At 37.9% G+C, this 12667-nt stretch overlaps 1 protein-coding gene across 2 annotated transcripts in view; it reads right to left on the minus strand.

Annotated features, from left to right (window-relative positions):
• Positions 1–2158: 2158 nt before the first annotated feature.
• kdm4aa (lysine (K)-specific demethylase 4A-a) overlaps positions 2159–12667 on the minus strand; it is a 33777-nt gene continuing 23268 nt past the window's right edge. For both annotated transcript variants that reach the window (XM_079841264.1, XM_079841263.1), the window contains exons 15-22: positions 10572–10648; positions 10029–10084; positions 9494–9602; positions 8645–8833; positions 8103–8273; positions 7559–7678; positions 7388–7480; positions 2159–3612 (exon numbers count right to left, since the gene is read on the minus strand). In XM_079841264.1, coding sequence (XP_079697390.1) covers positions 3475–3612; positions 7388–7480; positions 7559–7678; positions 8103–8273; positions 8645–8833; positions 9494–9602; positions 10029–10084; positions 10572–10648 — 953 coding nt within the window. In that variant the 3' untranslated portion in view covers positions 2159–3474. The remainder of the gene's footprint in view (positions 3613–7387; positions 7481–7558; positions 7679–8102; positions 8274–8644; positions 8834–9493; positions 9603–10028; positions 10085–10571; positions 10649–12667) is intronic.

Raw genomic sequence — 12667 nt, forward strand, 5'->3', positions numbered from 1 at the left:
ACGAGGTTATCAGTGTTCCAAATGATTATGCAAGTCACACATCAGCAAGATTTCAGTGCAATAAATCAGATGTTAGTTTTTCAAAGAAAGTGTTTGTTTGTTTTAGATAACTGGTATCAATCTCAGACAGGCCTGTTGACTCATTGACACGTCTTCTTAGGTAAACGGAAACTCTACTTAAAGATGTTGTTCCGCATTATTAAGTCACAGTTCTTGTGCAGTATGGGGAGGAAGAAAGATCTTTCTGAAGATGAAAAGCGTGAAATGGTGCAATGTCTTGCGAAAGGCATGAAAACAACTAATATTGTGTGAAAACGGAATGGAGATTATTGAACTATTACAAGATTTGTAGGTGATTTACAGCGCAAGAGAACTCGTTCAGATAAAGGCTTATTAAGGAAAGTTTAATTGTATTGAAATGATAGCTGAAAAAAGCCACTGTTGTGCAGCGAACAGGGTTTTTGAAGCTGCTGGAGTCTCAAGAACGTCTCCACGCAGACAGACAGTTGCATTTCAGCCACCTCTAACCAAAGCACACAGAGAGAAACCTTTACAGTGGCTGTAGAAATACATTTTCAAAGATTTATTGCTGTGGTGTTTATATATATATATATTTTACTATGCTACAGTATCCCTTTAATGGGATTATTGCTTTAATATAAATTCATGATTTGTTTTTATTCAGCTTTGTATACATTCATCAGGCCATATTCTTGATTTATTAACAGTGAAGTAAAATGCAATAAATGCTATTTACAGTTTACATAACTGTGTATCATGCCAGCATTCAGGAGGTGATGGATGGGGAATTTTTCTTCTAAATTTATTGGAATCAGCAGTTCCATTTTTAGTAGCAACATTATGAAACGGCACCAACGTCTATGGTAACATTAAACAAAAAAAACTGTAAAACTATGATTTAAACAACTTAAAGGGTGAGTTCACCCAAAAATGAAATTAGCCCATGATTTACTCTGCCTCAAGTCATCCTAGGTGTATTTGACATTCTTCTTTCAGACGAATAAAATCCGAGTTACATTAAAAATGTTCTGGCTAATCCAAGCTTTATAATGGCAGTAATTGTTGCTCTGTTTTTGAAGTCCATAAAAAGTGCATCTGTCTGTCGAATAATGTGCTCCACGCGGCTCTGGGGGGTTAGTCATGGCCTAATGGTTAGAGAGTCGGACTTGTAACCCGAAGGTTGTGGGTTCGAGTCTCAGGTCCAGCAGGAATTATCAGTGGGGGGATTGAATAACCAGTACTCTACTCCACCCTCAATACCATGACTGATTTGAGACCCTTGAGCAAGGCACCGAACCCCCAACTGCTCCCTGGGCTCCGCAGCAATATGGCTGCTCACTGCTCTGGGTGTGTGTGTGTGTGTGTGTGTTCACTACTGTGTGTGTGCACTTGGATGGGTTAAATGCAGAGCACAAATTCCAAGTATGGGTTACCCTACTTGGCCACACATCAATTTTTTTTATTTATTTTTTTTTATTACTCACTTCACTTAATAAAAGGCCTTCTGAAGCGAATCAATGTGTTTGTGTAAGAAAAATTTCCATATTTAAAACTTTATCAAGTAAAGCTCCAGCCGATCACCTTCCTTGGAAAAGTGTTGAAAGTTCCTTCTGGCAATTCAAGATGCGTACGTGACGTCTGACAAGCGTACCTTGGTCTTCGATCGGCAGAGGCACTTTCAACACTTTCCATAAATTGAATACGGAAGGCGGTCGGCCGAAACTTTACTTTATAAAGTTTTAAATATGGTTATTTTTCTTACACAAACGCATCGATTCGCTTCAGAAGGCCTTTATTAACACCCCGGAGCGTAGAGCATGTTATTTGACGGACAGATGCATTTTTTATGCACTTCAAAAACAGAGCAACAGTCACTGCTATTATAAAGCTTGGATTAGCCTGGACTTTTTAAATAGAACTCAGATTTTATTCGTCTGAAAGAAGAAAGTCATATCCACCTAGGATGACTTGAGGGTGAGTAAATCATGGGCTAATATTCATTTTTGGGTGAACTATTTTTGGCAAAACAAAACAAAAAAAGCTTTTTCAATATCAGAACGGAAAAATGTTCCAAAAGGCGACGTATTTGCAGGTATGGTTTACGCAACGGAATGTACGGTGTTAAAAAGTTGCTTTTGCAATGCAAGTAAAACAAAGAAAAGACACCATGTCAGCTCACATCTTTTACTGATGCACATGAATGATTTTTACAAAATACATGTATGGAAGTCCTAGAGCCTCTGCATTCAGAAGTGCAGTGAGAACGAGGCTCATGTTTGAAAGCTAAACAAGAGGCAGAAGAAACGTGCCGAAAGCTCAAGATTCTTTAAATTAACTACATACAACTCTATCTCACAGTATATGAACATTAAACATGTATCATAAAACAGCAATAAAATAGGCTTCTTGATAGAAAAAAAATCTTTTATAGTTTTCTTTTTTGTTTTTTATATAGTGAAGATTAGCCCTATCTATCGAACAACTGAAGAACTGCAACAGCCTTACTTTCTCCACATGCTGTCGGCTAGCCGCTCCACAGGCCGAGCGGGTCGACCCAGGGCCTCCTCTGCTTTTTACAAGTGCATTTCTGGCTACTGCAAGGGCAAAGAGGACAGCTGAGAAGTGCAAAGATAGCTTATTAAAACCGAGGGGCTTATGATAAAATGTCGACAGCAGTAAGCTACATTAAATGAAGGTGTATTGAACCAGAGTGCAAGGCAGGGCTCTGAACAGCTGCGAGAGTGAGATCCTTGGCATTTCGCTACGGGCTTTGCATCTATGCGACCCTCCTTCCAATAACAGAACGCACCCATCGCATAGAACATCGACAGGACTAGAACTCGCACGTATATTGCAAAAGTTACTTTCGTAAAGCACCAGGTAATAAATAGGCTTGTACAAAATGACTCTCAAAGACACGCTGAATTCATTATGTTCCAAATAATGTACAATATTCAGGATCTCAACTGCACAATTTATGACAGTGTAGGTCTTAAAAAAAAAAAAAAAAAAAAAAGGAGATCCGCGTCCACAAAATGCAATGGCACCTCCGTTCCGTAAGATACGGGTAGAAACAGCACCCAGAATGAAGTCAAATAAATTAATGCGCTTTGATAAAATTAGATCTTTTTATGAAATGGAGATTACAAATATTCTGTATCAAACGAATGTGATTTAGAGCGACTTCATGAACAGGATGCTCATGCTGATGTGTTTTGTGTGGCACAGTTTCACAGCGCCGAGGTTAAAAGGGCATCAAAGCTGCATTCTCTGAGAAAGACACTGTGAAAGGCCCTGCCTCGACTACAGACGATATCAGAAGAGATGGGCGAGTGGTTAAACCCATCCAGGTGACCGCCGCCCGCAAACTGAACGCGACTGGCATTGGCAGGGTGTGCTAGAGTCCGCTGGAAGAGTGCTGGTGGTTTGAGGTGAAGGCCGTGTCATCGCTGGCTACTCCATGATGGCTCGGTAGATGACGGGTTCGATATAGTCCCCTCTGTACCTGGAGTTGATCACTCTCTGTCTCTTGCTCTCCTGAACCTTCTTCTCTCCAAACATCCCGTCAAAACGCATGTCCGATGCCTTAGACTGAATCACACACACATGAAAATCATGTTACTTTCAACTGCGTTTTTTTTTCATTGAGATTTTTAAAAAAAAAGTCTTCATTAAAGGATTAGTTCACTTTTAAATAAACTTTTGCTGGTAATTTACTCACCCCCATATCATCATGTCTTTCTTTCTGCAGCCAGTTTCCTCCATATAATGGACTTCAATGGGCCCCAAACGGTTAACGGTCCAAATGACAGTTTCAGTGCAGCTTCAAAGGGCTTTAAACGATACCAGATGATGAATAAGGGTCTTATCTAGCGAAACAATCAGTTTCTGCGAGAAATCGAGCAGTATTTATGCTATTATTTTACCTCTTTTCAGATGAGCGTGATAATCTCTGAGCTCAGCCATAACTTCCACCAAGTGAGGTCAAATACGAGCGTGGTCATAGATGTATACCAGTGTTTCCCACACATAGACTAATTCGTGGCGGTGCGCCACAGAATCAACACCGGCCGCCACATATTGCGTGTCATTATTCATTAACTGTTTAACGCTATTTAAAACACGCAGCGTGTTTGTTCATTTCCTTCCCCCGCTCTCCCTCCATCTCTCTCTGTCACTCATGCGTCTCTCTCTCTCGCTCTCTCTCTCTCAAACCTGCTTTTGATATTAAAGTCTAAGCTTTTAAAATGTAATACGAAATGCAAACAATAAATAGCGTTTTGGCGCTAATGTGTAACAGTTAAAGCCAGAGGCGTTGAAAAACAGAGTTGCGACCTGCTCTCATATCCCAGCCCGCGCGCGGTCACATGGTTCACGGAGCGCTCAATAGTTATAAACAAACCCGCGCTGTCAATACATTTGAATGGCTTAAGCCGCGGATACACAACAGTTTCACTGTACAGGTGTTTGCAGCAGGTTTTGGTACAGTACAGCATAGTGTGCATTGATTATTACGTCAACCACATTTACAGGAGCATTTTATTATGGAGAGTGATGATAGACCCAACATTGTTACATTAATGTCAATGTTTTTCTTGTATTTAGCCCTCATTCCTTACTAATTGTTCACATCATACTCATTGGTGGTCAAATGTGACCATACACCTTAACTATTTTTCAATTAAATAGCCTATATGTTATATATTTTAGTTTAATAATATTTATTGAATATTTTGAGGATATCTTTTTGTACTAAATAGGCCTACTATTTGTGCAATAATTGTGGTCCATTAATGACCACTTAAAATATTTTGTATTATTTATATTACAATTAGTGTAGTAATTAAGGTTAAAATAGAGAATTCCAATGCAAAGAGGCCTGTATGGCTCTTTAATAAATATACACTACTAATAAATAATATGTATCTAGTTGCTCAAAGTATTGCAGATCATATCTTCTTACTTATTTTTAGGTTTTGCATTTGAATAAATATTTATACATGATCAAACACTAGATTTCTTTAAATGTGAAATTTTAAAAAGTTAATAAATTACATCCTAATATTTTGAATAATACTTATATAAGCACACAAAAGTGAATATTATTTGAATGTGAGCAAATATAATTTAAGAAAAGTTTAAAATAGTTAAACTTATTTTTCCTTATATGTACAGTAGGCTATATGAATATGAATTGATACTGAATCAAGATCGAAATCGATATTTTTGGCAATCGCTGAACCCATCCCCTCCTTCCCGCCCCATGCCCCCACCACAAATTGATTTCTAATCTGTGGGAAACACTGTATACGTAGATGCCTCATTAGCGACTGCACGGATCAGTAGAATGAGGCATCTACGATCGATATATCTATGACCACGATCGTATTTGACCTCACTTTGCGGAAGTTATGGCTGAGCTCAGAGATGATCACACTCGTCTGATAAGAGGTAAAATAATAGCATAAATACTGCTCAGTTTCTCGCAGAAACTGATCGTTTCGCTAGATAAGACCCTTATTCATTGTTTGGTATCGTTTAAAGCCCTTTGAAGCTGCACTGAAACTGTCATTTGGACCTTGAACCGTTTGGGGCCCATTGAAGTGCATTATATGGAGGAAACCCCTGGAATGTTTTCATCCAAAACCTTAATTTCTTTTCGACTGCAGAAAGAAAGACATGGACATCTTGGATGACATGGGGGTGAGTAAATTATCAGCAAAAGTTTATTTAAAAGTGAACTAATCCTTTAAGTTAAAAGCCATGAACCAAACCAACCAGCTACGAAGTGCTTTGATTTGAAGCAAACAAGTATTTGAAAAACAGACAAAACGACCTACACCCTTAAATAGGGCACTTTTTGAAGGGACAGGCATTTGTAGTGAAGTCCGAAACCGTAGTGGACCTTATCGAGTGTACTCATTCAATCCCACAATGCACCAAAATAACAAGTGTACAACCAACGGCTAGAGAATACCCATAATGCACACTGAAGGAATTCCCTCATCTGACCTGAAGATGGCGCCCGCAGTTATAATTTTTTTACATGTATTATTATTAAATTGTTTAATTAAGGTTTATACACAGCTTCCATGACAAAGTTCATACACAAATCTCATAGTGAGATCGTCTTGATTATGTAATTTGCTGCACTTTATTGGAGTGTGCGTTCCCTGCCGAGCTCTTTTGTCATAATTCGCTCATCGCAACTCTTTGATTGGTGGATTATTCTGTAAAGCATCATGGGTATTGTAGTTTTGTACCACAAATTCCTCAATTAAACATACTTATTTTAAAAATAAGTGAAAATAATGCAGACTGATGGCTTCAGCGGAAGCATATACCATCTATTAACATCCTTGTAGCTCACTGTTGGTCTGTGTTTAACGGTTTATCGTTAAAAATCAATTTCCTTACGGAGAAGAGTTTTACTTAACCCTAAAATGCATACCTCGGGTCTTTAGCAACCCAGGACGTTATTCACTACACTCCTCCTCATTCATTTTTTAAAGTTAGACACCAACCTTCTTAGTATTCCTCAATCAATTCATTATAAACAATATAACTCATAAAATAATGCCTGTTTTTCCATTCATTTTTTGTAAAAATTGTATAGGGTCGCTAACGACCCGAGGTGTGTAAGACTGTACGTATATTTTTTTCAGCACAATAATAATTTAATCTTTGATGACTGAATAAGTGCAATTCGCCTTTATTCCACAAGGTGGGATTGTCTGATACACAACGATGAAGTGACGTTTCACTCATACTTACTGCAGACTGAAAACAAAACAATAATATGTATAATCTGCAAAACTTGAAATGGCTCACCGATTTATTGCAGAGAAAGTACTGAATGCAATCAAATATTAGTGTCACTGTCGCTTGATGGTGGATCTGGTGAAGAAGCTGTCAGTGGTTAAAATATTGATTTTGAAGATGTTGAAAATAGAATATGTCTGATATGGCGAATATGAGCCAGATGCTGAATGTACTGGGAAATGAGCTCTGATGATGATAAAACATCTGCTCCAACTGAACCCTTCCAAGTTCCAAAAGGTAACGAAATATGCTTTATTTTATTCTTCTGTAATTGTTACACTAATATCAGGAGAGTTTTATATTATCGCGGCAGGTAGAGATCCATCCGTGTTAGATATAGATCCGGGTCGCTAAAGACCCGAATATGTAAGAATGATTGGCGAAACAGTCATGCATTTAAGGGTTAAAAGACTTTTTACTTCCGAATCCCGACTGTTGAACTCTATTTGCAGAAGATTTTGAATTATACAAGCTCAACGACTATGAAGTACCATCGTCACATCACTATTTTTACTTGCAATAATCCTTAACATATGGAGCTCACCAGACGAGATTTGACCCTCTTGGGCAGCTCTTCATCTAGGGTGTAGACGTCATCTCTCTTAGTAGTCAGCTGCGATCCGTCCTCAAACTCCACCTGAAGAGAAGCAGTGATTTACTAAATGGCTAAACGCAGACAGGAATCTCGTCTTGAACTCTTCTGTTAGACATTTACCTGGTACATCTGAATGACATGAGCTGCCACGAATTTGGCTCCATAGACAAGACCATCCGTCCATCGGACCTGAACCACTTCACCTTGTGGTGGCGGACCCAGCTGAGCGCACTCTCGGTTCTACACGAAAACCATTAATATACAATATTTATACAATATATAATACTGTAGTAATAGTTAGACAAAAAAAAAAAAAACCTAAAATTCATCACAGAAATAAATTACATTTTAAAATATTACAATAGAAATTGTTATTTTAAATCGTAATATTTGACAATTTTCCTGTATTTTTGATCAAATAAATGCAGCCTTGTTGAGCAGAAGAGACTTCTTTCAGATCACTTGATCACTAGTGTCTGTTCATTACAGACTTTTCAATAACTCAATCATTCCATAACTTCTGAGATGTCAATGTGACTTTTCTAGTCCTGCAAAACTAAATATTCAATATATCAAATATTCCCTGATACGTCCAGATTTTCCATGACTTATTGATTAGTAAATCTAATTAAACAATGAGTTAAATGCATGTCTTGTCCCTTACCACGATGTCCTCTGGGAAAAGGTTATCACTGAAGGAGCCATCGTCAAAGTTGACCTCATAAAATGTCTCTTTTGTCAGCTGTATGACCTCACACTGGTAGTAGCGTCCATTTTTGTGCTTGCAGATGACCTTCTGACCCACACTGAGCTCTCGCATGGCTGCTTTATTACGCTGCAGAGGAGAAACAGACATCAGGGCCCTATGAAATATGTTTTATTTTTCCTGGGTTCCATTATTTACATTTTTCTGTGTATTGTTTTAAATGACTGAACATGTCATCGACATACAATGACGGTCACTTAGTGGATAGGAGGGTAGATGCTTTTCACAATAAAAGGAATATACTATTTATATCAGGGACAAATTATCGATGCAATGGTGGGTGGGGTTTGGGTGCACATTATGCAAATGACCACGGTCATAAATGTATTACTTTTTAATTATGGTTTGAAGAAATTATGCCTTGCTTAAAAATGTCTAAAAATGGAAACAGGAAGGCTGTAGGAGAAATTGCAGAACCTCAGAGTTTCAGAGCTCAATACCTCTGATTGTACCGGCCCTTTGTGGCGGCAACAGGTGACGTAGACGACGAAGGGCCAGTTGTCCGGGTGCATGATGACGCCTGCGGCCTGTGCGCAGGTCGGGTGGTATGAGGTGGGGCAGCGACCGTGAGAACACTGCACACAACAGCCTGACGTTTTCTTCATGCGCCGTTTGCAGTAGTAACACTTCTATAAGCAGACACAAGAAAAGATCAGCTCACGGGAAGTCAGTTCAGAGGAAGTGAATCAGGAGGAAAGGGCCCCAAGAGCAGATATAAATAACACCATGTCTGCTTATTTGATTGTTAAGTCTGACATCACCTGGCAGCGCTTCCGCTCCAAACGCTCTCTCATACCACAAGAAAAACAACAAACTGTGCTAATATACACACAAAATGTGGTCTAATACTACAAAAAAAAAAATCATAACCTTTATCTCCATACCAAAATTCCAGATGGCCAGACAGTGATTCAACTTTTATAAATCGTTAAAATATTAATGTCTGTGACGCTGTCAGCACAGAAAATGTTTAACTTTTTTAAATGTTTGATGTTTAATATGAATAAATAGCGCTCATGAACGGCTGTCGATGGCATTCTCAAGTGTGAAGCGAGTTGAGGCTTGGACCCAGAAACGGCGTTCCTTACGTCACGACTTAACAAACGGATACCGAAGCATTTCCAGTAAAATAAAACAACATCCTGAAGTTACAAACTGTGCCAAAATGTGTCGTTCTCTCACGTGAACAATGTGGGACATGATTTAAGACACGTCAAGTTGTTGATTAATGGAGGTTTGGTGAAGTGAAATGTTGTTTAAAGGGTGGCTCTTTTCACACAGAAACTCACCAGTTTGAATCTCTGTAAGGGAATGCCGCTGAGATCCACAGGCGATCGTTCAGTGATGTTCACAAAGCGAGCCTCTAGCACTGCCACCGCACACAGGACATGAACCCATCTGTGCATGGAGACACATGTCAGGAACCAGCGGTGATAGTCTTTATAATTTATGCAACATTAACATATGCTGAAGAAAACAGCAGGCGAATCTCACAAAACCTCTCAACAAGTCCCATTTCACCTCAGAATCAAAACATAAGCAATTCTATTTTGCATTTACGAAAATGGGTCACTTAAAACTATTTCTGGTTACATTCCTGAGAGGTTTTGTGAAACTCACCTGGCAAGACACTAAATGATTCTTGTAATCTCAAACCAGTTGTGTAACAAGGGAGGTTACATGGAAACAAAAGGTGCTTTTTGGTCTAAAGCACACAAAATCCACAAAAATCACAGCTCTAAGAATTCAAGAATGTAACTTCTAGGTCAGGAGGCATTCATGTTTCATCAGTCCTGCCCTCTAGTGGACTTCCATTTGACTTACTTTCCATTATTGGCTCTGTGTAACGCTCCTCCTCTCAACGAACATAGACAGCAACTCTGTCAAGAATCACAGATTCAAACATCATTGACATACAACACACCGTACTTGTCTTAGAACGGATGAGAGATGAAAGATCGTTATGCGTTTAATGCAGGTGTACAGTGGCCCAAAAAGTATTTGGAGACTTAATGCTACTCGTAATGTACGTATGTCACTGTATTAGATAAGAAACATCAAAGCAAGTGCCATTCATTTTAAAGAAAAATGCACTTGTTCAAGTAAAACATTTCACAAAAAGAATACTAGTGTTGTATACACCTAGTATACATAGTTCAAACTGGCGTTCATGCATGTTGTATTTTTGTTGTTTTTGGAGTTTGACAGCCTCGATCGCCTTATGGAAAAGCACAAAATCCCAGGACAAAACGTCAAAGAAAGTTAGACAGCTTTCTAATAAGAATAAGGACAGAATTTCTGGGTGAACTGTTTCTTTAAGTGTCCAAACATAATGGGGCCACTATATGTAAAGATGTTTATGTGTACCTCAGCGAAGGCGTTGGCTTTACAGCGAGCACATTTCCAGTCTTTGGAAATTCTCAAAGGGACCACACCGTAACAACCTAGAACAAACAGCGCAAATTAAACAGATTATTCAAACTGACAGAGTATGTTCAAATCTATGACGAGACCACCATGGTGCATCCTGGGATGCTTTTCACTGGAGAAATTCATATGCATGCTGGACATTTGTTCCCAAATAGTCCAAAAGAATAATATTCTTATTCTTAATTTAAGGCATCATTACTGATTACAGAACTAATTACATTAAAATCCATGTTATAAATATGGTTGAGTATCGTTTGAATTTTAACGATTCCGATTCTTATCGATTCCTAATTTCGATTCCAATAGGGTAAAAAAACGCATTTTTGCTATTATTGCAAAACATTTAATTGTAGCTGAATACCATGAACAAAAATCAACAGGCTAGCAACTTTTGCCTATTGGTTAAAAATAGCCTACCCTAGCAAAAAAAAAAAAAAAAGCCTAATATAAATTTCAAATATTATTAAAGACAAGTAAACACTCAGTAATTTAAAAAGAACAAATAAGCAATTGCACAAATAAATACATTTGAACAAAGACGATTGAAATAAACATTTTCAAGAAACTGTAATCAAATGATAAATTGAATGTAAAAACACTTTATGGATATACATTAAAAAAATAGAGTTAAAAGTTATTCAGTCTAGAACAGCAAGTGAATTTTCCCGTCTTTTGTTGTTTGATTAACGTTATCATAGAGACGGCATTGCCGTCAACGACATAACTGACTGTGAACAAATGCAGACAAAAATGTCAAAAAAACATTTGCATGCCATGCAAAAAGACGAGGAAGAGAACTCAGTTCATTATGCCGCACTATTCATTCACTATTAGAAGCCATTCTGAGCGCACGTGTGTGTGTGTGTGTGTCTGCAGCACAGGAAACAGCGCGCGCGCAGCGGTTAAAAATCACAATAAAAATGTGCCCACAGTAACTGATAAGTGGAATCGAAATGCGTGTTTCTTATCAAATCACCGGTTCTGGGCAATTTGGAACCGGTTCTCGATAGCAATCCCTAGTTATAAACCAGACAAACTACACTTTTGTTCAAAAGTTTGGGGTTGGTAAGATTTTTTTATGTTTTTGTAAGTCTCTTCTGCTCACCAAGGCTGCATTTACTTTATCAAAAATAAAGTAAAACAGTAATACAGAGAACTATTATTACAATTTAAAAAAAAATTTATTTGAATATATTTAAAAATGTAATTTATTCCTCTGACCAAAGCTGAATTTTCAGCATCATTACTCCAGTCTCATGTCACATGATCCTTCAGAAATCATTCTAATATGATCAGTGTTGGGCACGTTACTTTAAAAAAGTAATTAGTTATAGTTACTAGTTACTTCTTACAAATAGTAACTGAGTTAGTAACTGAGTTACATCATTATAAAAGTAACTAATTACCAGGGAAAGTAACTAATGTGTTACTTTTTTTTTTTTATGTTTAAATATGTCAAATAACTTGGATGCCCCCAATATTAAATATGTTAAATGAATGAATTGGACACTAAATAGAATAAATTATTATTATAAAACATTGTACATTAATGTACACTATTGTAATGTTGCTGTGGGACAATGTGAGAGACACCTATCAAATTCAATATATTATTGTAAATATTATCAGTAGACCTACTATAGTGTAAATATTGTGTAAATAGTATCAGTACTTCTTTACTACTCCTCTGGTAGTGGAGCTCACGTTATCACCTGGGTTTTTAGCCACTAATATTGTGGCTGTGATGACGTGAGGCTTCATTAGATTAGAAATAGAATTACTTGCCACCGACGTGGATAGACTCTTTCTCCCTGGGCATAAGCTTCATGTTACATTTATGTAATGTTTATATGTTTATAAACATTCTTACCGTTCATCTCAACGAGGGAAAAGTAGCGCTTATACTTCCAGTTTGCGAAAGCTACCTTTGAAGTCGTTGGACTGCCATCGCTGACTGTGCATATGCGTGTGCGTCAAAGGTGTGTGTGTGTGTGTGTGTGTGTGTGTGTGTGTCTGAACTCAACCTATCAACC

This window comes from Gobio gobio (assembly GCF_949357685.1).
Source record: "Gobio gobio genome assembly, chromosome: 17".
Classification (NCBI taxonomy): Eukaryota; Metazoa; Chordata; class Actinopteri; order Cypriniformes; family Gobionidae; genus Gobio; species Gobio gobio.